Consider the following 27,595-nt stretch of genomic DNA (forward strand, 5'->3'; position numbering starts at 1 on the left):
AAAATAATCTTTTTCAAACCCTGGTAATGGCTCATATATCATACTGAATTGAATTACAAAATTAATTCATAAATAATTCTAAAAATTAAGTCATTATGAATGACAGATATGGATTTCATGTATGCATTTTTATGCAAATTTGATCAGATTACATCTAATGGTTTCAAATGATTTCTTCAACGATATGTTTGTAAATACTGTCATTGCTGGTTCTAATTGTCCATTCTTGTCATGTGTCCATGTTGGCCAGAATTCTAGAGACCTCTGACCTTTGACTTGAGGTCATGTGTTGTGTGATGTGGACAATGGAATCCATGGCAACCTCTGGATTGTTTTGTATCAAGCTGTCAACAGAAACAAAGTTTGTTATTTTCAAAATATAGCTGAACTTCTGTACCTTGATCAAAATGGGTATGTCAAAGTGATTTGGAAGTCCTAGGTTCATTTTCTTAGTATTTTACCCTCAATATCTTGAACCCTCGAATTTTTTTTTTTTTTTTTACCCAATGATTTTGAGAAAACAAAGTTAGACAGTAAGTTATAAGCACTGGATACATGAATTTATCAATTAAAGGGAGACTATGAAAATCTTATGTCAAGATCATCAGTTTTTAAGTAAACTAAATTTTTCCCATTGCAAAGCAAAAGAAAATTATCAGCATTTTTAGTCTATGAAACAAGGCAATAACTGTTGATAAAATAAACTGATATTCAAACTCTTGAAAATCAGATCAAAAAGAAATGACAGTTTTGTAATGAACAGATTAGCATATTACATGAAACAATTTATACAAGCATTATAAAGTTAGTACAATGCACAGCAAATATCTCTTAGATACATGTACCGGTATACTGTTCATCAGCATGTAAAGCCCCCTAGTCATATAGATGGTCTCCTCTGTTTTATTTTGTTAGTATGCTTTTAGTTATGCTTCTATATGATACTATAATAGAGCCTTTAGGCCATATGTAGTAGATCATGTAGATCAAGTCAATCCAGACAGTGTCTTTTTTGGTTTTTAGTACTATAAATCCCTTTTTATTTGTGAGACCTTTATTTTTGCATAATAACGAAAGACTTGCAAAAACTTCATTCTCACACATAATTTTACTAATAAATTATACAAAGCAAAAAGCAAAATTCCTGAATATTTTGTTTCACTTAAAAATACCAAACAACAATTTCATGAAAAAAAGATTTTGTGAAAATTTAGTGAGCTATAGTATGCTGTTTCTGCCTATACCTCCTGACTTGTTGTAGGACGTGCTCCCTCTGTAGACACCTGATGTTGTCTGATACAGCGTTGTCAATACTGTCCTCACTGATCTGTTCTGTCAACCACTCCACCATAGCTTTATCATCCTCCCATAGGTAGGCCTACAATATCAATGACAGGTCAGGAGATTAACTCAGTCATAAAGCAAAGACCCTTATAGAGCAGTGACAATTACCCGAAACTATTTTCTTTGCAATTACTTTTCATTTATGAAATGTCATTAAAACATGAACATGGCAATATAATATAACAAATTCTTTACACCTCGCTACAATGTACAAGTGCTAAGAAACGGACAAAGCTTGGTTGTTCAATGTTACAAAACTCTCTAAATGCAAAGTTCATTGATAAACAAAAGATGTTTATTGGACTCTTTTATTTAAACAAGAATAAAAAGTGTTTAGACAGCCAAAAATATATGTCACTCAATTAATAAAATATGGAATAATTTCCATGAAATTTATTTATTTGCATACCACTAAATTTACTTATTTACTAACTATAGATAGGTATAAATTATCTACAGCGTACTTACATTGACAGTGCCCCTATCCTCCACAAACCAGCGGTGTAACATAGAGTTGAGCTCCCCCTCCCCTACGTTGTGTGTGAACTGCTTCATCTTCTTCTTAAGTTGTCTCTCCAACAACCGTCTCTTCAGGTGCCAGTAGAAGAACTCCCTACTGTTCTGCCATTTAAGTATGTCCTGTGTGACAAACATGAATTCATTTAGTAATTTTATGAATTTGACCTATAAACAGGTACAATGTAGATTTTCAAGAAACTCTTATCAAATCAACTTTAAAATGATGTTTTGTGCTTTTTAACTTATTCTATTGTTGTCAGTGAGAGTTACATAGAAAATATGTACAATATGTTGTCATAATCGGCAAGAATATCGAGGCAAAAGTTAAAGTTCTGTTTAGACACATGGTCAAGAAGAATGAATAAACAAGAAAGTCAGGCAGACTAAAATTGAGAGCCAATTCTTTTTTTTATCTCCAACAAATAAAAATATTGAAGAATTGAAAGACAGACATGATTTATCAATTAATTTATATCATATTCAAAATATCACTTTAAGTGTAAAATTATCAAAATCTTTATGCATACATATTTTTAAAAAATGTCATAAATTAAAATAGATGCATAATATTATCTCAAATATTTTGAATTACACTCACAGTAATAACCCCCATTTCCTCCATTCTACCGGGAGTGTCATGGAGATCGGCAAACTGTATCGCCACCTGATGGTACATGGGAAGTAACTTTTCCTGGCGAGCTGCCAACTGCTTCTGGAGCTCTTCCTTCTCGTCCGGATTCAGCTGTGGACTGGTCAGTTTCTCCACTATCTGGACACAGATCTGATCAAGTCTCTGCATGGTCTTTTCCAGGTCTTTCCTTCTAAACTTGATTTCAACCGTTCCCTCTGGCTCAAGGACACCTCCCCTGGGATAAAATAATCACAATAACTTACATGTACATTTGTGAAGAAATTCTGGAAGACATGAAATGAGATTTATTCACATATTTTCTTTCCTGTCTCTACATGATAGTAAATGAAGAATCAAGTCATCTATTTTTACGATAAATTTCTTTTTCTCAGTAGCTTTGAACAATTTTGCCCAGTTGCTCCTGCTATGAGAAGAATTTCATACTTGAATTTACATTTCTCTTCAAACCTTCTATCAAAATCTCATACCTGCTGAGTTCATCTGCATACATTTCCATATGGGTGGGGTTAATTGTTGGGTCAACCACTACCCAGGCTCCACCCCTCAGCTCTGCATATGGTGGTATGTAAATCATAATTGGTTGATTATATTCTGTGAGGGCATCCACAATGTATGAGCCAAATTTCAGTACCTGGTCATGCATATCTAAAAATTTCCACAAGGTAAGATTGTAATACATCGTCTATAAATTTATCAGCATATATTTACCATAAAAACAATCAAGTTATAAAATGTCACACATGTATTTACAATATGTATCATAAAAATTACCAACAAAATATACGTAAAACATCTGTTCGCAAACATGTTTCAATAAATACTGCAGCACATCTCTATCACATGAAATTTGAACATATGTTCAACTTAAAAAATCTTCAGCAAGCTACTGTACCAAAGAAAACTTTGATTTTGCATAAAAACCATATAGACAAATAATATGAACAAAATAGCAGAGTTTATATTAATGAAAATTTGAATGTCAAGCATATAGCATCCAACATTTTCTGACATAATTATCATCCTGTACCTTTCATTCCTCCAGAGAATCCTCTCCAGTTAGCAAACACCATGAGAGGTAGGTCCTCTCTGTTGAAGTCTTTAATTGCCTGAGCTGTCTTATAGGCTGAGTCCGGGAACCATACCTGACCAGCCTGTTGTATCACCTAGATATATATCAAGTGCAATATCATTTTAAAGAATTTCACACTTTTAATGTCCCTTATGTTTAACAAAAATTCACACTTTAAAACTCCAATCACATCAGAACATTAAATCAAATTTCAATATGGAGTACAATATTTATTTTTAAAAGAAAAACTCTTGATTTTGTTCTGACATTGTTCTATTATGGTACACTACATGTCTATCAAAAAATTAGGATTTTAATTTGTTATTGTTTCAACATTATTCTTTAACAATATACTAGAAGAAGAAAAAACTATAAGATTTTCATCTGTTCCTGACCAGTACCTTGGTCTCAGAGTCCAGATTGGCCGGATCAGCTGGTATCGTCATTTCTACAGTTCTCGTCTCCACACATATCACACCCACAGGGATCCCTCCCAACCTGTAACAAACACATATATTAAAAACAACACAGCTCGTGATTTCCTCTTCTCTTGATATCCATCTTAATACTTACTGGATTTATAATTCAGCTACAGTAAATGCATAAAGGGAGACAAACCTTGCACGACCTGTGACCACCGTTTGTGCCCAAGGATGTAGGATTTCATGGAAAGACTTGTGATCGAAAAAACCTTTCTGCCAGGAATTCTTATCATCTACAATGAGCATAGCAGTAATAAACATTATCCTTCAATCAAAAGTTTAAAAATTAATTCAATGACTATGGTAATAAGAATACATCTAGATCACCTGGATTTTGTCGGCCATTCAGCATCCACCTGGGATCATAAGGAGCTTTTGTGGGGATGAAGTCTACTGGTCTGTCTATAGGATCGCCTGTATCCAGTACTGGTAATGGGGAACCTTTACACTAAAACAACAATTCAGGTAAAATAAAAACTACTTTTGTAATAGTGTAAACAAAATAAAAATCATGTTTACTTAATATTTTTTTCTAACTATTGGGAGTTTTTTCTTTTAATTATGTTTCACTATTCTCAGGTGAGAGTTACTACACTGGATAGTACCTTGGGCATATATGACAGCCACTTGATGATTTTGTAGACTCCCTCAAAATCGTCCGCTGTAACGTCGTGTGTGACTCCGTTTGTGTACATGATCTGGATACCTCCCAGCTGATTGTTACTGGTGTATACCTCCTTGCCAAGGACCTGTTTTTTAATAAATATTCAAATTATAATGTGGAATCATCCTTGTTCGTGGGGGGAGTAATGAACAAGGATTACCATTACCCATGAATTTACATCTCTACAAATGCTAATTCTGTCAACATATTCAGTGAATCTTCTGTTAATAAAAGTTACTCAAAGAAATATGTCCCCCTATCCACTCCAAACTGGTAAAAATTTGGTTGCCTATAAACCACCATGAATTAGTACTTTCATAGAACAGAGCATTTTTTCCTGTATTTTAATTTCTAATGTCTAATTATGACATCTAGACATAAACGTATGAACAGGACATGTTCAGATAACACAGTGTCATCTTTTTTATTCAGTTGAAATTAAACATAACATTAAGTTGAACCAAAAAAAAATTAAAATAATATACTGAGCAGACCAGAAAGTACACTGTATCGTTCATACCAAAGATAATAGCTATACCTTGTTAAGTGCACCTGCACCAGTGAGGATGATGTGGGAGTTCTCCACCTGTATAGTTCTCTGTCCCAGTCTGACCAGATAGGCACCTATCCCTATAGCTCGACAGGTTACCTAAATATAACACCAATATAATCTGTAAGCTACAAACAAACCAGACAAGCATCTATCCCTATAGCCTGACAAGTTACCAATACATAATTGCCAAAATTATCTGTAAGTTACAAATAAATAAGTTAATGATGCCATTAATATGAAAATTTACCTAAATTTGCAACATTTACATAGACTTAAACTCAGGGCTGATCCATAGGCCCTTCCAACATAAAATCCCGGATCCCCCTTTTGCATTTCCTTACTTGCTCTTTCACATTTTACATTTAGCTTTTTCAGTCCTTAAAATCAATTTTATACCATTTGTAACAATAAAGCAGTAAATGTTTTAAAATCAAACACTAACCAAATTGATTGTAATTATATCATTGTAAGCTATAGATGACTCCCCGGCAATCATTCCTGACCCTCTTAAATTCTCTACCCCCAATCCTTCCTCTCTACCTGTAAATGTAAGAAAAAGCAAAATAATAAATTAATGTTTTAATGAATATCAGTCTTAATCTCAAGTCAAAAATGTTCAGGTCAAATAAAGACCTTACCAATGACGTCAATAATTTTATATCTCGGTTCTCCCTCGTCTTCTATAAGTTCGGCATGGACGGAATTCATGGCACTAACTTTCTTGAAATCTACGGGGGTCAGGTACAGGTATTTAAATCCCTAAAAATAAACAAAAAACATCTCATAAGTATATTCAACTGTAAAGGAAATTTACTATCATTGACTATCGACAATAAAATTCACCTCAACTCTGTGTAGTTTTGTACTTGTTGACTATTTTTTTTTTATTTTGTGATACAGTGAATGATGCTTATAGTAAAGAGCCACAGAAAAGCAATTTTTATTCATTATATTCTTTAAGATTATAATATGTTTTTAAATTACAATGAATGAAAATCACTTCTGTATAAGCATTAATCATAAGTATAAGCATGTTCACTGTAGCCATGTTTTACTGTATATTGTGTTAAGCCTATGAACTTACCTTTTCTATATCTCTGGGGTCATTCCAGGCCACCTTAAACAGGTGCTTGATCTCCTCAGCCAGTCCTATCCTGGCCCCACTGTTGGCCGAGATAAAGATTCGGGGAAGTCCCTCTTTCCGGGCTTTCTCTGATGCTTTCTGAAAAGTGATTTTTTAATGGTTGAAAACATTGATCTTGCAAAGTAATCTTTAAAATTTCACACACAAATAAAAAATTTGAAAGTAATTATTACATAGCTGAATCAGCTTTGGGTGATACCTTAAACAAGAGGTCCTCCACAGGTCCAAAGGAGCCTATCTTGTATGTGATGTCATTAGATATAACAATGATGTCACGACCTTCAGGACATTCTGGAGTCTTCAGAGTCATCTGCCAGGCTACCATTCCAATCTGAAATGTAAAATGTCCAACTCTAAACTCAGTAAGCTTCCAGATAACCATGATAACTAAAGATTGAATAATTTGTGTAGAAAACAGATTAAGTCAATATTACAGTCCAACCTCGTTTTCCCCTGGCAGTCTGTTCTGTTTACACAGGTTGTTGTCTTTATCCAGGACCAGCTCTATACAACTGAAGGCATCAGCAGGAATCTTGTTCTCCTCTCTGTGGTCCTTCCAAAACTTCTGTAAGGCCTGAAATACAGAACAAGAAGATCATAACACAAATATTTCAGCAAATACAGCATTCATCACAACTTTTAATCTTTTTATGCCCGAATACAGAATGAAAGGGTCATATCACATACCCTACTACACAAGCATTCTATTACTCCTTATCTTCCTCTCTTCTCATTTTTTTTATCATGAAATACATTGAATTAGTGTATATTAAGCAGAATTTGTGTGGGGATAAAATTTTGTTGATTCACAATCTAAAATGATTTCATGGGGACTTCATTTGTTGTTTCAAAAAGCAAGTAAACATAATAAAATAATGTCTGGTTAAAAATTTTGATAGGAATTTAATTTCCTTGATTACTGTTTATCAAATTAAATCTCCAATGCATATTTCTGCTTTCACAGTAAGTGTTTCACTTCTAAATATGGCCACGTCTTTTTCTATACCTGAGTGAACATTCCTGGAAAATCATAGACATAAGTTGTTCCGCTTGACTGGGCCTGGAATCGCTTAAGCTGTAGATGGTCCTTTGTGGGGTAAGGTGTGCTGATCAGTAGACCATGAAGGGCTCCTTGCTTTGTTCCATAGGCTTCAAACATCACCTAGAAAAGGTACTCAAGAGTTTGATACACATGCTAAAGTTTACAACTCATTTTAATGCAAAGGAAAACATGTATTTATAATTGTTGGATGTTTCTAAAAGATAACTGCTGAGTGAGGTTAAATTCTTGTATAGACACTACCCTTTTTTTTTCGTTAAAGTTGATCTTGACCTAAAATGATGTCATGGCCTTGAGAGTTTTTAGGCATGAAGTCTTTGTCAGAAACAAATTCATATCATAGTCATTCCAATATTTAGATACAGTATACATGCATTTTATTTAGCACAAAATTTGGTGGAAGTTGACTTTTCAGTAAGTTAGCGTAAATTTGATTTAGCACATACATGTATCTGAATGCACTAGATATGTGTATTTCAGATATTTAGCGATGTACTTGATTTAGCAGAAGTTGCTTTCTCCCAAAGGCACTAAAAAGAATACACATCTAAATGTAATATGTTTACGGTATGTAGATGCGAATTACCCAACCAACCTACCATCTATCTACATACCACACCTTTTCCCAGATTAAAATCATTAAAAGCTTTGGAACAGAACATATATGTAGAGTATGTCATATGAGTGACAGCAAAACACTTAAAAATTATCTGAAACAACACATACTTGTCCCATGTTTGGATCCGTGACTTCTCTATACATGCTCATGTCCAAGTAATATCCACTCTCATTGGTCAGGTATAGACGAATAGGAATGCTTGTATCACTGGATGCAAATCTAAAAACAAACACCAAAACTTGATATATGTGAGAAGTCTTTACATATTTTCATCCCCAAAGTAAATATACATTGTATGTACAACCCAAAAATGTATATTTAACAGAATCCAATGGAAAATTTTAACATCATGAAGTAGTCTTACTTTATTGTGAATTTCAGCTCGGCATTTAGAACCCGCATCTTCATGAGACGACTGCCATATCTCATCACCATAGCTCGCACTGTCTCCTCCAGCTGTCGAGATACAACAGTATAAGGGTATTGTGAGTTCACAATGGTAATAACCAGAAATGGCAAGAAAACCAGTGATATATATATATTAAAACATGAGTATATATCGCAATGTTGATTTTACCTTGCCTGGTTCTGGAATGGTCAGAGTTGGTGCAAAGTTCAGGAATATGTGGTTACAGTCAGTCTTCTTGGACTGGAATTATTACACAATATCCATTTAGTACTGTAGACAATGATTCTGATACAAATTGACATTTTTGTTTTTTGTTCTTTCAAGGTATGAGAGATCAAATAATTCATGTCCTCCAGAAAATGTTGAAATTTCAAACTACAGTATCAAGCTTGTTTACAAACCAAAAAAATTAATCCCCATGAACCAATTTTTTCCCCTCAACCAAACAAAATTTAAATTCAATAAAAATAAGTGAATTAACAGGACATTATCAAACCTAACTCACCAGTGGATGGGAGAATGCCACTTCTAATGAATCCAAAGCCTCCAGGAGGGTTCTCTCTGCTTCATTTTGTAAGTACTCAAAAGAGGCCTCCTAATGAAATAATATGTACCATCAGAGTTTTGTCAATTCAGTGTAATTTAAATAAGGCCTGTGTTTATTTGAAACAAGAGACCCATGGGCCACAACGCTCACCTGAGCTACTTTGGCCCTGCTGTTCTTCACAAGACCTCCCCTTTGTAATATTTATTGCGGCCACGTCCTACCCCCGGGGGCCATGAATTGAACAATTTAGAATCTACACTACCCAAGGATGCTTCCACATAAGTTTCAGCTTTTCTGGCTCAGTGGTTCTTGAGAAGAAGATTTTCAAAGATTTTGCCTATGTATTTCAATGTTAAACTTTGATTCCATATTGTGGCCCCGCTCTACCCCCAGGGGCCATGATTTGAACAATTTAGAATCTACACTACCCAAGGATGCTTCCACATAAGTTTCAACTTTTCTGGCCCAGTGGTTCTTGAGAAGAAGATTTTCAAAGATTTTGCCTATATATTTCAATGTAAAACTTTCATTCCCTATTGTGACCTCGCCCTACCCCCAGGGGCTATGACTTGAACAATTTAGAATCTACACTACCCAAGGATGCTTCCACATAAGTTTCAGCTTTTCTGGCCCTGTGGTTCTTGAGAAGAAGATTTTTTAATGACCCCACCCAATTTTTATCTTTCCTTGATTATCTCCCCTTGTAAGGGGGGGTTGGCCCTTCATTTTAACAATTTAAACTCCCCTTCACCCAAGGATGCTCTGTACCAACTTTGGTTAAAATTGGCTTAATGGTTCTTGAGAAGAAGTTGAAAATGTGAAAAGTTTACAGACGGACGGACAGACAGACAGACAGACAGATGGACAGACAGACGGACGGACGCCGGACAACAGGTGATCAGAAAAGCTCACTTGAGCTTTCAGCTCAGGTGAGCTAAAAAAGCCCAACAGCTCAGGTGATGTCATATACAAAATTACAAATAAAAGACAACTTTGACAAGAAATACTTGGTTTAATTGGAATAACTTTTTCATGCATAATTATGTGTGCACTTACCTTGGTGACGAGGTCAGAGTGCCTGATTATCACTCTCACAAAGAATCTGTAATCCGTCACTTCCTGCCCGGCTGCTACCTGTTACGCAGTAAACAAAAAGTTTATAACACAAGTTACAGAGTTATTTCCCTTTTAAAGTTGTCCGGTACAATATGTTTGGTCAAGTCTCTCTGACTTTATTAAAATTTTCAATCAACTTTAATTTCCCAACAATTTATGTAGTGCAACAAGCTTAAAATAATAATAATGATCACCAAAAAATCAGACATTTTTAATAAGTGATTTTCAAACATTCAAATTGTTTACATAATACCTTGAGGTAGGCAGAAAATATGATTTACGTATACTGTAAGATTTCTCTCCCTCTAATCAGAATTGAGTAAAAATCTACCTTAGCTTTTCCCAGATACAAATGCATCTTGTAGTTGTTGGTCTGTATAGCCTCCAGATCAAAGTTCCGCAATCTGTTGATCTCCAGCTGGAAAGCCAGGGCTGGTTCCAAATGTCTATAAATCCTGTCCTCACCAAACTAAAAAGTATACAATTTTCATTATCACAGTCTAAAACATTAAAAAGAAAGAGACAATTCTTAAAACACATCACTTGTTCTCATGTGTTTTATTTACATCTTTATAGGTGAATATTTCTAGTTCTCTACTTACATCAAATTTGGCACGATATGTGAAATATTTTGGCGAACTTCTCTGGAAGAGAAATAAAATCCAAGCTTACAACACATATACAATACACATACTCAAATGAAATTGCTTCACATACAGAAAACTTGAAATACATATTGTGACACAATATAGTAGTGAAAACATTCATTTTGAGACTTACCCTACAACAATCACAATGAAAACATTCATTTTGAGACTTACCCTACAGTAGACCAGAAACGTGATTCTTCTGATTGCCTTCTCACACAAATACTGCTCCTAAAAATATCCCAGAACATTAAAAATACAATTATCTCAAACGAAAGCCATAATAGATTTATGATAGAGAATTGCAGCTTCAAGCTTTGTTTTGACTTTGTGATTTGAGTCCATACCCTCTCTTTACAAAAATCCTGGAACTTGACTGCCAGGGCATTGTCGTCGTACTTCTCCTTCTTGCTGAATTTAATTCCTACATTTATGATATGGATTGGCTCATCAGGATCTGAGGAACTCTGTAAAGAAATTTATCAAAATTGGTTCTCTGGTGCCCTTTACTGATAAATACACCATGAATTTTGCACATTAAAAATGGGTTGGAGCAAGATATAGTAGTGAAACATATGCAACATGAGATGGCAACTTAATAACTTTCCATCATTTTTAAACTTTTTGAATTTCTGCTCTTTTTTTATATCAGAAGTTACACTCACATGTAGAGAGATGGAGTCCTCATTGCCGGCTGGACTCTTGGCCAGTATAGTTGGACTGCTAGGTGGGCTGTCTGACTCTGTTGTAAAACATTCCAACACCTGCTCAAAGTAGCTACAAAAACAATTTTTAAAAACATTATCTTTTATGAAATCATACAATTTTTTAAAAATCTTTTTTTACAAGGATGCAGACTTATCAGCTCATATATATAATAATGTCTAGTTGAGATTTTCCTTTCCAAACTTCAGTATGCAGTTCAACACTACTCACATTTCGAATTCTGCCATTGAGTTAAATGACGCCATGATGCCCATTCTCTGACATGTGGGCGGTTCCTCCAGCTGATCGATGTGGGCTTCAGGGTCTGACAGACCAGACACCTTGTCACTACTGTCATAGCGCATCACCATCAGCCTGAAAGTAACAAAACAAACACTGGTTTTTGTATATTGTAATTATCAAACCAAAGACATGTACATATTCCCCCAGGGTATGTGCATATTCCTGTACCTCCATTGCTCTTTAGATATGTATAGTTTTGAGCAGTCACAAAATTTATAAATGAAGAATATGAAACTGCAATCTGACCATTATTCAAACCTTTATCTCTGACAATAAATGACAATTAAAGTAAAGATTAATTCAGAGATATATATTTTTTTTATTTTTCATCTAAAAATTGTTCCTTTATCAAGTTTCTCTATATCTTGCATAAATGTCTTCATAATCCTTTACCTGTTGGGGTGTGACCTGGGGAGGAGGAATCTAAATTCCACCATTGACATATCCCCATTAAGTTCTCTATGCTGGAGACAGTTCACCTCATAAGCAATGTATGCTCTCCTAATGTACACCTATGTCATAAAACATTAAAGCATGTACAAAATCATTCATGAAAAGTGCAATGAGCTGTAAAAGTTCGCTTTAAGGTTCACAGACCCTCCGATAAGAGAGATAACTCTCACCCTGATTTATGATTATTATTCCTTTATAAAATTGTCAAATAGCATAATTTGAATTTCTTTTAGAAAGTCATTATCTTTAAAGCAAAATTTCATATGAGTGAACAGAGGGGTAAAGAACCATAAACTAAACATATGCAGGAAAAAAAAAACAACTTTTCTCAGAAACGAAGTGTAACTTGAAAATGAGTTAATGAAACTGTCATCATGAAAATTTATCCATGGCAAAGAATGCTGCTTCTCACCTCTAAGGCAGCAGATCTGACTAGGTTGTTAGGATGCCAGAAGAATTCCTGAAGGATGTCATAAATGGCTGTCTCTGAATGGATGATTTTCTAAAAACACAAATAAATAGTCACAATTAATTGAATTATTTCCCGTAATCCTTGAACTCTCTCCTACTTTCCTGCATCTTAAACTTGGTGCATTTTTCTTTACATGTTCAGGTAAGAATTAAAACCATTTTAGGTGCTGAAATGGATTCAATATACACGTATATACTCTGTAAGTGAAAGAGTTCTTGATTATAACTACTAGTGGCTTTAAAGTTTAATAGAACATAATTGATGATTCAAGTTTAATTGCTACAATTAACTTTAAAAGTAACTGATTCTCTAAATTTTATCCCATTAGGTACAAAATAATATACATTTATTAGTAGACTAATTAGTATATTACTTTTTGTAAATTGTAATAGAATACTTTAAAAAATGTAACAAAATCTTATAATATCAACAATATACAATTCCAAACTAAAAACTAGGAATTTTCATGCAATAGGTATTTCAGAACTATGTGTAGATACAACAAAAATAAATTCCAGACAATCCGTAAAAAAGAAATTTGTTTAACCTTAAAAGCTTACGTCATACAAGAAATCCAAATAAGCCTTTCTTTTCTAAATACATGTACATATGCAAGTGTAAATGTATAAGAAACATTGAACTAGGATGGAATTGTACAGACACAAAATTGTATTAATCTTAAGAGTTTTACTTTCCAATGAATTTTTTTTTCTCAGTGGACTGACAAGGACATAAAAATATGAAGATAAAGATTATGAAAGTTCTGCCAGACCTGTAGATTTTCCGGGTTGAATTCTGGTCCATACATGTCAATGGCAGAGAGAAAAATGGATTCCATTTGATTATGTCTGAGTTCATAAGGGGGAGTGTGAGCAGCTATCAACACCTGAAAAAATTACAACCCAAATCAAACTACATACAATATACTTAAGAAATGAATTTAATTAGCGCTTCATGATAAATATGCCGGCGTGAAGCGTTGTAGTTCATGTACCTCATGAATTTTCAAAAATTAAATTCATTTCTTATATTTACATAATTTTCTGATGAGTTACCATAAAATACACCATTCAACTGTCATTCTTAAAGCAAAACAGTTTGCACTATAGTTTTGACGTCAAGTGCGGTATTATGACGTAACAATGGAGATATTCATGCTCATCCATGGTAGTTCATGAGAAAATGAACAGTCTTCACATTTGCAAAGATTCTTAAGGAAAATTTTTTGGAAATGTAAATATATGTACATGTATTAAAGTATTTATCACAGTAACTAACAAAGTATCAACTCTCAAACATTTGTGAGTGGGGAAAAATATTTCCATCATGTAAAAATTCCATCACTTAAAAATATCATCACCTAAATAAATACTTGACTCCTATGTTTTTAAGAGCTCTATGCAAGAGAAATTGATACACAAATAAAAGAATATTTTGTATGATGATCATAATGATTTATACGAGGGGTTATCAAAAAGTTCGTGGACTAGCGTCATAAAATTAAAACCGCTTTAGGTACATCAATGAATTTTTACACATTTAGTTAGCATCATCTTTTCTATCTATAGAATAAACCATAAGTCATAATTTTTATTTTTTTAATAAATTGTTAGTGTTTTTGTAAGCAAAGGTATGTCCAGGCGGCGCAACCTCTAATACGACGTTTTTTCCTACCTGAGTGTAATGAGAAAAACTCTTCAGATATGAGTATTTGTCATCAAAAAATCTCGTTAATTTAAGCATGTGGTACGACACATTTGTTCAGTAAAATTTGCAATATTTACCCCATTCTGTAATTTCTATGAAATTTTATCGTAAATTTTATATGGAGTGTCCAAACAATTATGGGCTTGAAAATAACGTCAAAAAGGGGGAGGGGTTTCTTTTTCAAACACTCTATAGAGTTTCGCTCCTGGAAAAACTGGTATTGACCTAAGGAATGTTTAAACTGGCTACAGAAAAATAAAATGCATCCAGATTACTTGTTTTTAATGCCCAAAAAGATTCAGAGAGATGAAATATGCACAGTAAGTGTCGATTTGTAGTCAGGGTGTCAAAAGTCAGTCACGTCGAAAAGTGACGTTGATCATGTGTGGTAGAAATTGAACTCCAACAAGCTAAGTATTTTGGCATAATCAAGTGAGGATCTTTCCCCACATAAAGATACATTTACAATATTATATGCATTGAAAACAGCTGCTCATGACATTGTAAATTCATATAAATAAGACGGGTTTAAGTCCTTACTAAACTCCAAGTAATCTCATCAAGATAAGTGTATGAGGTAGAGAGAGCGGACATTAAGAAACGATGACGTTAAGCGGACGTCATGACACTAAACGGCGACAGCGCCGGGTGATCACATAAAGTCTTTTTAATTTTAGAATAATTTGGCAAATTATCAACGTATCGAGCTAAAATTTTCAACATTTGTTAAACTTTTGTTTTTTTATGTTCCGCATAAATTTTGTAAGCAAAGACTACATATTATTAATTTTATCGCGGCAGTCCACGAACATTTTGATAACCCCTCGTATAAGCAATGGAATACCTGTCTGGCCCTGAGGGCTACTTTAGCATTCTCAGCATTGTTCAATGTAGTGAGCTCAGTAAGAATGGAAGCCAACTCATCAGTCAAACCAGCTTCTTTCCTGCACATGTGGTCCTACAGAAAATGTAGCATTACCATTACTAATAGATTTTTGGCTAGTTGGCTACAGTTCCAAAGTACCATTTCTTTTCTTTAATAAAGCTACAATTTATTTATTCACCTTTTCTGGTTACATTTTAAAATCAAGACTTCATAATTATGAAAACAATCATACATTTATTTAACTGACAGCATTCTTATCAAAGAAATATTGTTGAAGTTTGTAATGTCAGCCATTTTATTGAAGTAAAAAACACAGGATTCAAAATTCAATGATTCTTACAATGAGCATGGTGATGAGAATGTTTTTCTTCTGTACAGCCAGATGAGAGAAGATGCTACCAGCGACAGCAGACATATCCTTGGTCTTAGATATCAGCTGAGCTATACATTTATCATAGTGACCTGTCAAAATTAATTTATTAAGCTAAAATGCCATATTAAATAATATTATGTAAAGGTTAAAATTTTCCATATAAAATATTTCATCATAAATGGCTGATGAAATTATGTGACAAAGTATACATTCATCAATTTTTATTCATATTTTTTTTTTTTTTTTTTGGGGGGGGGGGGAGGGATGGACTTACCATGTTGAAATTGGACCTCTACTCTGACATACTGTTTCAGTAAGTCCTGTACAACACTCTTCATGTGTCCCCTAATTCCATTACGATATCTGCAATTCAGAGATTACCCTTGTGTTAAACACCGGTGAAAGCATAGTGTTGTTTTGATATTAGTCTTTTTTTTCACCAGAACTCTTTAAATACAATGTACCATGAACTGAACAAATTTTCAGATACTTATTCCTTCTAATTCTTAAAAAGCCGTGTGGGATTCAGTACAACTGTTTATCACTGGGATTATGGTAATAATGAGTTATGGTCATTACAGAAGCACATTTAAAGGAGAAAGAGAGGGGTAGGAAAAGCAATCAACAGGCACATAGACACACAAAAACCACAAAATATAGAATGTAGTTCCTGGAATTACATAGACAAATACAGAACATTTAGGCTGTGGTAACAAAAAGAATAGAAATGGGGTTAATGCCAGAAGGTCTATGAAGAGTGCAAAACAGTTCCATACAAGTTTTCAAGATTATTAATCTCAGTACGGGCTTCCTCCCATTTATTAATCAAAATGTTTACTATGAACCTGGAAACTGATAATAGTTTGAATGCATTGGAAAACTATTTTGATATAAATGAAGCATCAATTAGGATGATGTTTCTTGGATTTTCAAATAAAATTCCCTCGTTTTCAAGTTTAGAGGCGTGCATAATGTATCTGACTATTTCATTAACAAAATGAAAAGAAAATTCAGGAATGTGCATGTACTGTACTAAAAGTATATCTGTTCTGATTGTGAAAAAGTTGAAAGGGTGTCCAGAAATCTTAAAACCTTGCAATTCAATCTACTCACAACCCACTAGCATTACCCCTTAGATCCACTGTCAAAAGAAAATGTCACATGCATTACACAAAGAACATGTACAAAATACATTCCATTAAGCTTTATGATAGAACTGTCATGCAAATGGAAGACACATTCAAGTAATGGTTTCTTTATGAATCTGATATGGTTTCATTGATATGCATGCTTGTCGAAGAAAATATACCCTCTCTGATATGCTTTGAAGATATTTAGACAATTGAGATTACTAAAGGTCAGTAAAACCTTTTGACCTCTAACCTCTGAACTAGTTGAACTATGCCCTGTGTTGTCATGAAGAAGTTTTCTCTCTCTGTTCTTCTTGTAAGTGTGGCAGCATGGCTGTCTATCACATTCGCAATCTAAAATGAAAGTACATGAGCAAACCTTAATTTAGTGACAAAATACACGACTCTATCTTTCACTGATTAGAAAAAAAACTATATCCCTCCCTTCCTAAATATTTTGAATGTTAAAACACTTTATCCAGGCTATGTATACAAGTACATGTATTTTGAATATCAACATATTAACATTTCAACAACTAAATAATTCAGATACATGTGCATAAAAACACATACTGAATCTCTGTGCTTTCTCTGTTTTCATCTGACCCTGTGGTCAATTTTAGTTAGAAGTTTTAAATTCTTGGTTAACTTAATGCATTTAGTTCATAAACTTTGTCCAACCTAAATATTTTTATCGCAGGTGATTCTATTAAAAGTTGTCATTCTTTAAACATCTAGAAAAAAAAATGGCAAGCATACTCCCCCTTAAATTTTTACAGAGTCTATGTTATTGGATTTTACCTGTTGACTTGGGAACTGACTAAGTACAGAAGTGATGTTACTGGAGTATGACTGAAGCTGCTTTTTGATGGCTTTCTCCACTTGTGGAGGAATTCTCCCAGATATCATGGCAACAAGATCCTGACAAATAAAATTATTGTTGTCACTCACACCAGCCACAAATTTCAAGCTGAGAAACACAATTATACTTAGTGTTAGAAAATACTTATAAGTAAAAACAAACCATCATCTATTACATGGAAATCCAATTCACAACAGAGTGAAATTTACCAGTACATGTAAATATTGATTTTTTTTAACAACTTCCAAGGACTAATATTAGAAAGAAAGGTAAATTTGAATATATATGGATCTTTAACAGTCCCCATAAGTGAATCATATCAAGTTGATATCATAATGATATTCAAAATGGTATAATTTTTCATTCAACTTAAATTTTAAGTTTACTGCCAGTTCTCATTTTCCAAATTCTGTATTGTTACCTGCAGCTCCAGTAGAGGTAGTGATGGATCCCTCAGACACTTCATCAGTCTCTCTATAGAGGTCTGTAGTTTAGGTTTAAAGTAAGGATCTGGCAGTGTGTACCCGGCCAGAATATTCTCCAGCTCTGCCCTAGTGCTCTGGAAGATCTGGTGGAGTTTCTCCCCATGTGTGGGAGGGGCCTGAGGCTGGGGGAGTTTCCCTTTGAAGCTCTGGGCCTGCTGGACACGACTGGGGTCATCCAGGTCAAGGTTGGCTACAATACTGCCCCCCTCCAATACTGCTCCAGGCCTCTTTACATAATGAACACTGAAACACAGAGAAAGTTGTGTAAAAATTGTGAAACTTATATACCTTACCTTCCAAGGAAAAGCAAGATTTGATAAATCAGAATGTTGGAAAAGTAAACCTTTATAAAGCCACAAATCCAAGGAGATAAATGACATTAAATTATTCAATCATATCAACTTCAATTTTTTAGATTTTCAATCTCTTTTTTTTCATTTCATTCATCATTTCTGGTTAAATCATTAAAAACAAAGCCCCTTAATTCAAAATTAAAAAAAAAATTTGCTTTTCCAATCCTTTACCATCCATTTTCTGTGACCCTTAGTTCCATGACCATCTTCATGACCTCTATCTCTGCGTACACATCCCCCGCAAACACATGACCACCATCATCTATCATGTAATTCAACAGCTTACCAGCAGAGGGAGACCTTTATAATAAAAGGACATATTAATTTTTAAAGCATTAAGAAATATGCAAGAGAAATAAGAAAACAAGGAAATTTTTGCCCACATTTTATTTTGCCTTCCTGAGCTGTGGGTAGGATGATTACAAATTTAAAAGTTATCTCTCTTTGAACACAAAAATGTCTGAGTGAATTTAAAATGGAGCAAATTGTTTGAGAGCATAATACAGCAAAAATAACCTTGTATATTAAATTATCTTTAATATATTAATTAAAATTTTTTCTATAAAATAAATATCAGCTTTTGTGATGTTATATTCCTTAACTAAAGCATGATAAGTTCTTTGGATATATTTGATTTTAGATTAAATTTTTTTCTTTCAGAGTTCTCTCCCTTTACACAGTTCATAAAATACCTGAGTTTGGTAGGGTCGTTCTCTTTATGTAGGACACAGGTTTTGTTTCCTATAGTAATCCTGTAGCTGCTCACTTGGTCCTTCATGTACGTAGTGAAGCTGGCTCCATCAAACGAGATCAACAAGCCACCATCACTTAGCCTTAAAACAAATTATAAAGTATAAAATGTTAATATTATGAATAATTGTCTTTGTTAACTTAACAAGATGATTTTTTTCTTAATTACATGTACATTATCCTTTATTTCATTTGTTGAAATGTCACACTAGATTTGTAATTTGAATAATCAAACAGGCCCTAAGACCATAAACTGAGAATAGACTAAAGTCAAAATTTCAAATTACTTTTGAAATAATTTTCATAACAAAACAAAATTTTTAACTTATGTTTAAATTAGAATATTTTACAAACCTGCATATTTTAAGTACATATGTTAAATAAAACTCAAGATATTCACAATAAAAGTTTCGACGTAAGTCTGTTCTCAGCTTATGGTCTCAAGGCCTGATCTCTAAATTACCTGTGGGCCTCCACTTCCAGCATGGAGTCATTCATACAAATAAAGTAATTGTTTGGCCCCGTCTTCACCACCTAGGAAACAACACAACAAAACTGTATTCACTGGTTTTTAAAAAAAATTGTCAAAGGCATTATATTACACACGCATTTAATTCTGAAATTGTTTGATGCACAATATTTTCTTTTTCCTTTTCAAAATTGATCCATGTATAACCTAACATTCATGACATGCCATAAATTCTCATTCAACTCTAAAAAAAATTTTTACTCATAACCTTCAAATACGTCCTGTTTCTATTATTATTATGATCACCTTGACATTATACTTGATCCCTTCACTTATAAACTCCACATCCACATGATTTTTCAGTGATGTGGCTGGCAGGATCTGTCCCCGCTCCAGGGAAGTCTGGAACATCTGGAAACACTCCTGGATCTGGTGGTCTCCAATGTGGAGCGCTCCGGATATCACCCCCAGCATGACGTCTGGCTTCTCTGCCTGAACATTCTCAGATATCAGTTTGTCCAGCCAGCCTGTCGTTATCTTGTTGTTCTGGTATTCCTCTGTTTCGAAGAGTTTGATGAGGTATTCCACTGTTGTGCGGAAGTCTCCACGGATCGAGAGCTCCTTCAATGCCACCACTAAATTCCTGTAATTCATTTGAAATGAGGTACAGAATGTTTCCTTCCAAAGATTTTCTGTTCTTTAAAACCTTTACTGTTCATTTTTCATCTAAATCAAAATTCCCATATTAATTATTTTAGATATAATAAGTTGGGGGAACCTTAAATGGTTGGAGAAAATGAATGTATTATAAATTGATTCTTTTTACTCAGAACAAATGCAATCAATTTGAAACATTTTTTTAGCAAACACAAAATATCATGATACCAGGCATTATCACAAATTCCCCTATCCCCCCAACCCTACCCCCACACTCACTCTCTGGCATCCTCACGGTTCTCTCCCCAGGAGAAGCAGTGTCCAAACTGGGAGTCAGCATACTCATGTAAGCCTCCAGTGGCAGACACACTGAAGTACCCCCACACATTCTTACTGCTGCGGAAATTCAACTCCTGGACAGTCCCAGAACTAGGCTTAAATCCCTATGGAAAAAAAACATTTAAATACAGCAATTATACAACTAGATCACCTCTATGACAATGCTTTCTGCAATTATTTTCGTTTTACTGTCATATTTTATCATGTCTATTTGTTGTTTAATCTTACTTCATCCGGGTTTTCACTGGTTATTCTGGCTGCTATAACATGACCCCTAGGTCTGGGGTGTATGGAGGGATTAGAGAAGTCAATAGGGCTGTCCCCCCAAGTATCCACCTCATATAACTGTCTGATGTCCTTCAATCGGTACAGGGGCAAACCCATTGCAATCTGTAAAAGATGGAATATTCAACATACAAATACTGTATGTAACTATATTTGTGCACAAGTTGCATACAATATTTTCTTCCTCCCCAATAAATATCTGGGAAAAAAATACTACAGTCTCAATTCTAAAATTAAAGTGAACAATCAATTTTAAATTTAAATGAAACAAACATGCAGCTATACATGTACACATATTTTTTTTTTATTTTTTTTTGGAGAGACAATTTGCCTCAAGACAATAATTCAATAGATGAATTTTCAAAGGAAATCTATTTTCTAATCTTTATAAACCCTTGCATCTGCTACAGCTGCAAAAATTTGAATATCCAAGACAATTTTGTTGTTCTACATTCTTCTTTTACCTGTAACTGAGCGGCTGGGAGGTTGATGTCTGCCACCATTTCTGTACACGGATGTTCCACCTGTAGACGTGGATTAAGCTCCAGGAAGTGGAAGGTCTCCGTCTCCTCGTTATACAGATACTCCACCGTACCAGCACTGACATATCTCACCATCTTAGCTAGTGTCACCGCAGCCTGGAGAGAATTATAATAATAAATTAATACATTGTAGCTATAATTTGAACTTTTTATGACTAATACAAAATTTTTTGGATGATTTTGACTTTCAAAGTGAGTCAAGGTGAGGTTTAAAACAGAAAGAAGAGATTTCTGCTTTGAGGTAGGTGTCAGTATTTAAATCCTATTTAATTAGTCACATAAAATAAAGATATAACGATTTTGAATTAAAATCATAGGAAATAAAGGTACAACATTACATTCAACTACAGAGCATTGTATAATAGACTAAACAATTCAATTTTCATTGTTTACATAAAAATGTTTAACATTGTTTCTGGTGAACAAAGTCTGAGAAGACTTTACAAAGGTAGTATTAAGAGAAAGATGAGAAAAAAAGATTCTTTTTACAACAATTACCCCGAAATTCTGATTACCTGTTCCATCTTTTCAAACACCTCTGGTTTGGCAATGGAGGCCGGTGCCTCTTCAATGATCTTCTGATGTCTCCTCTGGATGGAGCAGTCCCTCCCGAACAGGGAGATGGCATTACCATAGTTATCAGCCAGGATCTGGACCTCCAAGTGTCGGGCATGTGTGGCCAGCTTCATAATAAAGATAGGAGACCCCGGGACCTCAGCCTGTACCTATATATATAGAACACAGATTTTTCTTTAAGAGCCATCATTATCGAAGAATTTTCTAATAAGAGCTATGAATCAAATTTGATACTGTATACCAACCATTATTCAGGTGCGATAAATATCTGCGAGTTTCGCGACCCTCTTTAACTCGCAAATATTTATCACCACGAACCAATTATTTTGCTCCGTATTTGTAGAAAATGTTTCTTAGATCACCAAAACTAATTTTCACAGATTGATTTCAAACTGCCAAATCACGAATAAAAGATGACGCGAATAATTGTTGGTTTACAGTAACTGTTATATGTTAATAATGTCAAAATTCCATTTTGAAAATCAAATATGTTAAATACCTCTATGTAACCTTTACTCACAATTATAAAAATTTCTCACCGTTTTTTATCTACTTACATTTCATGACAATATTTTTTTTTCTATTTCATACCTGTCTGAAGAGATTGGGGAAGTCGTCAGCGTTTTCTGCCTTCCTGATCCCTTTCCCTCCCCCTCCCTCTGAGGCTTTGATCATCACGGGGAACCCGATCTTGTTGGCTGACTTCAGACCCTCATCTACATCCACGACACACCCCTTCCTGTAAAGGTCTGTGGGCACATTCACAGGCTTGTTGTCACTCTTGGAGTAGTTCAGGGTCAGGCCTGGCAAAAAAAGTTCTAAAGTTATTTTTGTGGTGGGGGGGGGGGGGGGGGGTTGAAATTTTCGTGGTTTGAGGAAGAAAGACTGGTTCATGGGGATTTGGTTTTGTGGTTGAAGAGATGAACATGATCATACTATTGCTTTAAATTTTAACATTTCATGAATGACATGAATTCATGGGTCTCTTCAAACCATGACAACAACTAAAATTACTGTCAGTGATTTTATTGATATTTCAAATATTTCAATATTCCTAATTTTTTTTATAATACTGTCTTTGAAAATGTTATCACTTTAATGATTATTTAAAATCATTAGTGAATATTGAGCTATGGTATAATGTACCTGATCCACTCCATGGCATAGTTGGGACTTTAGCAGTCTGGGCTACAATAGAGGAGGCAATCTTGTCTCCCAGGGCCCACATTGCTCCCTCTGGTGGACCTGTTGGAAAAAAAACAAGTACAGACTTTACACCTTATGTGAAATAAGTTAAGCAAAGATGATGCACCATACAAATATGATTTTATATGTTAATAAAAAATTTATTCTTTACAAAATACATTATTTCCCACAAAAATACATGATACAAACTTTGATATCTGACAATAGTGTCTCTTTAAATTTATCAACTTACCAATAAATATTATTCCATTTTTATGGAGAAGTTCTGGTAACTTGGGATTCTCAGAGGCATGGCCCCAGCCAGCCCAAACAGCCTGTAAAACAAACAAGCTCAATTTTACATGTATGCTTTGAGTCATCTTATTTTAAAAGCAAAACACCAATAATCAACAATCTGATTAGTTTTAATGTCTTAACAATTCATTACTGGGGTGGGGAACACACTACATGTAATATTTATGCTTAAGTTACATTAAACATTTCAAATTCATTATTTTCTGATTCTAATTTTACAGATATTCAACAAAACAAGTCAGGACAAAGCCATCTACATTCATGAACCACAATGTATTTATACATACTTAATACATGCACCTTATAAATAAGAATCTCTTAAATGTGACCTAATCACAAACTAGGTAAAAATATTACCTGTACTTGAGTCCTCTTGGCTATATCCAGTATTTCTACATTGGCTAGGTTATAATATTACCTGTACTTGAGTCCTCTTGGCTATATCCAGGATAAGTTCTACATAGGCTAGGTTATAATATTACCTGTACTTGTGTCCTCTTGGCTATATCCAGGATAAGTTCTACATTGGCTAGGTTATAATATTACCTGTACTTGTGTCCTCTTGGCTATATCCAGTATTTCTACATTGGCTAGGTTATAATATTACCTGTACTTGAGTCCTCTTGGCTATATCCAGGATAAGTTCTACATTGGCTAGGTTATAATATTACCTGTACTTGAGTCCTCTTGGCTATATCCAGGATAAGTTCTACATAGGCTAGGTTATAATATTACCTGTACTTGAGTCCTCTTGGCTATATCCAGTACAAGTTCTACATTGGCTAGGTTATAATATTACCTGCACTTGAGTCCTCTTGGCTATATCCAGTATTTCTACATTGGCTAGGTTATAATATTGCCTGTACTTGAGTCCTCTTGGCTGTATCCAGTATAAGTTCTACATTGGCTAGGTTATAATATTACCTGTACTTGAGTCCTCTTGGCTATATCCAGTATTTCTACATTGGATAGGTTATAATATTACCTGTACTTGAGTCCTCTTGGCTATATCCAGTATAAGTTCTACATTGGATAGGTTATAATATTACCTGTACTTGAGTCCTCTTGGCTATATCCAGGATAAGTTCTACATTGGCTAGGTTATAATATTACCTGTACTTGAGTCCTCTTGGCTATATCCAGTATAAGTTCTACATTGGCATAATTATTGTTGTTTGTACCCCCCTGTACTGGGACATACTGGTCCGCTAATCGGATGTATTCTGAAGTCAACAGATGAAAATTTCACCAAAAAATTCCTTTAAAGTTCAAACTTGAAAAAGAATACATGTATTCTGAAACTAGTCTCCTATGACCTGGCCTCAAGTCAATAAACTGAGAACAAAATTGTGTGAAAATTTCATATGAAAGTAACTTTTGAAATAGTTTTGACAATCAAATAATTATTTTTATCATGTTTGTATTGAAATATACATTAAATAAATTATTCTCAATTGCTGTAAGTATAGTGGTGTTTTTTTTTTTCATTAAGTTCATGAAGGTGAGAAAAAATTGTGATGGCTATAGACTGTATGTTTGCAAAACAGACCTGCATTAGCTTTGAGATCCTCTGGTGTAACCATGACAACAAATCTAATGGCTCGCTCATTCCTGAACATCTCATAGGCCCATCTTCTGACTGACCGCATACACTTAACAGCCGCGATTCCATTGTTAGCTATCAGCACCTACATTATTCAGAAAAAAAAATTATTATCAAAAAAGCTTTTCTCCCTATGCAACAATATTCTGACACAGTCTTAAAACAGTTGTTTTATTTAAACAATAAGTGGAATAGGATTCACAGTCTCAAACTATAGTTCAATGTTATCTTGAATACTTGTTCATCCCAGTATCTCTAAGTTTTTTTTTTTTTTTTTTTTTTTTTTTTTTTTTTTTTTTTTGGTCAGTCCTTTTTAATTCAAGATACTAAGATTTAACTGTTTATCCTTTTTACTGACCATAAACACAGCCATGAAGTAATTATCCATTTATCGCAAGACAGTCTGCTCACTAAAATTTTATTCTTGCATAAACATACATGTATTTGTATTCTTAAACATTTTAATATAGAGCAAAAAAAAAAATTTGTGAAAATTTATAAAAAGTAAATGACTACCTGGCTAAAATAAAGTGTCAATATTTGATCTACAGTTTACACAGTATGACAAAATCTTTGTTCTCTATCCTATCCTTCAGTAGCAAATAACAGAGAACCACTTTTTACTCAGAGGCAAACAGCTCCTGGGCCTGTACCTTATACAATGTGGTCTTATAATGAATGAGTACAGATCGTACCATACATGTATATGTAACATTCTTGACAAATCGTGTAACTTTACATCAGCTTTCCATTTTACAGAACCTAGGCTTACTTTGTTGATGACTTTATTTCCTCCGAACCTCTTGACAAATTCCTCGGGGGTGGCTACAGAGAAGTCCTTGGGGTGGTAGCTAAGTCGCCTCCCCCTGCTATCAAGATTACTGGCCCCTGACATAGAATGCCTACAAATATAGATGTACATTGTTTTATTTATTTTCAATATTAAATATTGTTACCTCAGCATATTTTTTTAACCACCAATTACCTACTTGTTAATAGTTTTTAATAATCATACATATAAATAAATCTTTTAAAAGTTAAATAAACCCTTTATAAATAGAAAAGAAAAAAGTTTGCTTGAAAGACTCTGACTATAAACAAAATATATAATTCATAAAGCATGCACTCAAACCATGCACTTCAACCATGCTAAAAATGTGACGAAAAAATACTGTTTTAGTTACTGTAACAGAAAAAACTTGCACAAATGAACAGTATGTATTTAGTATATCAAACAAACTAGAAGTAACTATTATCATTAACCATGCATTTTTTTACATAATTTTTGAAGCATTTTTTATAAAACAAATCAGCATTTTTTCTGGGAATCCTATCCATAAGGAACCATAAGGAAATATTAAAAAATGTTCATAAAATTGTTTTACATTAATAATGTATTTTATCGTGATTGTCTTGTAAGAATAGAACATACATGAATTTTATAAGCCACCTGGTTTAAATTTTTACATGAATGCATTCTATTTTGACTTAATGTATAATTTAAGTAGTTTGCTTAAAATTTCCTCTTTCTAATGGCTGGCCATTGATACATAGTTACTTTTCCAGGGCATCAAATTGTTAAATATTGGATCACTTCTATGTTTTATAATATTTATGCTCATAATAAGCTACTCTGAACAAACTAAATTTTATTAAAAATTTATTGAATTAATTAAATCAAATTTTAACAAATTAAAATATTCAGTTTTCAGAAGCTCAAATTAATCATGAAGAAACTATATAACAATAAATACTTTTAATTACTTTGTTAATTCCAAATTTATGTAAAAAAAAAATATATATATACAGCAGCTAATTAAGCATCAATCTAGTTAATACTGTTTATAACACAACACAAACAATGGTTAATTCCAGTGATGTAAAATTTCTTCCTGATCTTAGAACCCTTTCTCCAGTTTACCCCTAAACCTCTAATAAAGCATTGACTTCCACCAAATACAGTCTCTCTTTTTCATAGATAGTTAAAAACTTTAAATTCAAGGTTAAAATTGTGGACAGACAAATCAAACCATTACCACATCCCATGCCACTCCCCACCCCACCCCCTCCCCTCCCCAATGCTACCCAAGTGAAAATTTCATTCACACAGTGAAGCCAATTCTACAAAAACTGATTATCTAAAAAGCATATTATGTTAGCAGTCTATGTAGTAATCATTGGCTTTTATCAGCTTTTTTTTTATATTGTTGAAAACAAGCAAACTTAGTTTTTACTATGCAGTTTAAAGATATTATAGAAATGGTTGATATCATACTACTTAAAAGTTTTAAAAGAATCATACTTAGCAGGTATCAGATGA

The 27,595-nt window shown here is 33.8% G+C and overlaps 1 protein-coding gene across 6 annotated transcripts; it reads right to left on the bottom strand.

The window, feature by feature from the left end:
- LOC133176224 (acetyl-CoA carboxylase-like) lies at positions 1–27,595 on the bottom strand. Of its 6 annotated transcripts, XM_061311377.1 has the most exons (52): positions 27,578–27,595; positions 26,048–26,177; positions 25,222–25,360; positions 24,786–24,895; positions 23,611–23,692; positions 23,319–23,417; positions 22,764–22,975; positions 22,112–22,321; positions 21,519–21,692; positions 20,998–21,159; positions 20,710–20,873; positions 20,080–20,416; positions 19,768–19,838; positions 19,247–19,387; positions 18,726–18,854; positions 18,138–18,444; positions 17,656–17,775; positions 17,108–17,208; positions 15,999–16,087; positions 15,692–15,813; positions 15,310–15,423; positions 13,531–13,644; positions 12,699–12,788; positions 12,227–12,345; positions 11,762–11,905; positions 11,491–11,602; positions 11,173–11,292; positions 11,000–11,056; positions 10,781–10,822; positions 10,510–10,647; positions 10,119–10,196; positions 9,021–9,110; positions 8,684–8,755; positions 8,471–8,562; positions 8,214–8,325; positions 7,434–7,589; positions 6,870–7,001; positions 6,627–6,758; positions 6,368–6,505; positions 5,922–6,042; positions 5,726–5,823; positions 5,269–5,379; positions 4,672–4,815; positions 4,394–4,514; positions 4,203–4,299; positions 3,986–4,082; positions 3,543–3,678; positions 2,983–3,160; positions 2,462–2,729; positions 1,813–1,983; positions 1,245–1,378; positions 1–344 (listed from the first exon to the last, which is right to left on the bottom strand). In XM_061311377.1, exons 2-52 carry the CDS (start codon positions 26,168–26,170, stop codon positions 230–232), a joined length of 6,735 nt encoding a protein of 2,244 aa, XP_061167361.1. In that variant the 5' UTR covers positions 26,171–26,177; positions 27,578–27,595; the 3' UTR covers positions 1–229. The 6 variants fall into 6 exon arrangements, with proteins under 6 accessions (XP_061167361.1, XP_061167367.1, XP_061167362.1 ...); XM_061311383.1 differs by lacking the exons at positions 24,786–24,895; positions 25,222–25,360; positions 26,048–26,177; positions 27,578–27,595 and adding an exon at positions 24,658–24,696; XM_061311378.1 differs by lacking the exons at positions 24,786–24,895; positions 25,222–25,360; positions 26,048–26,177; positions 27,578–27,595 and adding an exon at positions 24,472–24,496.

The sequence above is a fragment of the Saccostrea echinata genome, unplaced genomic scaffold, assembly GCF_033153115.1.
Source record: "Saccostrea echinata isolate AGI-Se365-2 ecotype Australia unplaced genomic scaffold, CSIRO_AGI_Sech_v1 ptg000072l, whole genome shotgun sequence".
NCBI classification, from domain to species: domain Eukaryota; kingdom Metazoa; phylum Mollusca; class Bivalvia; order Ostreida; family Ostreidae; genus Saccostrea; species Saccostrea echinata.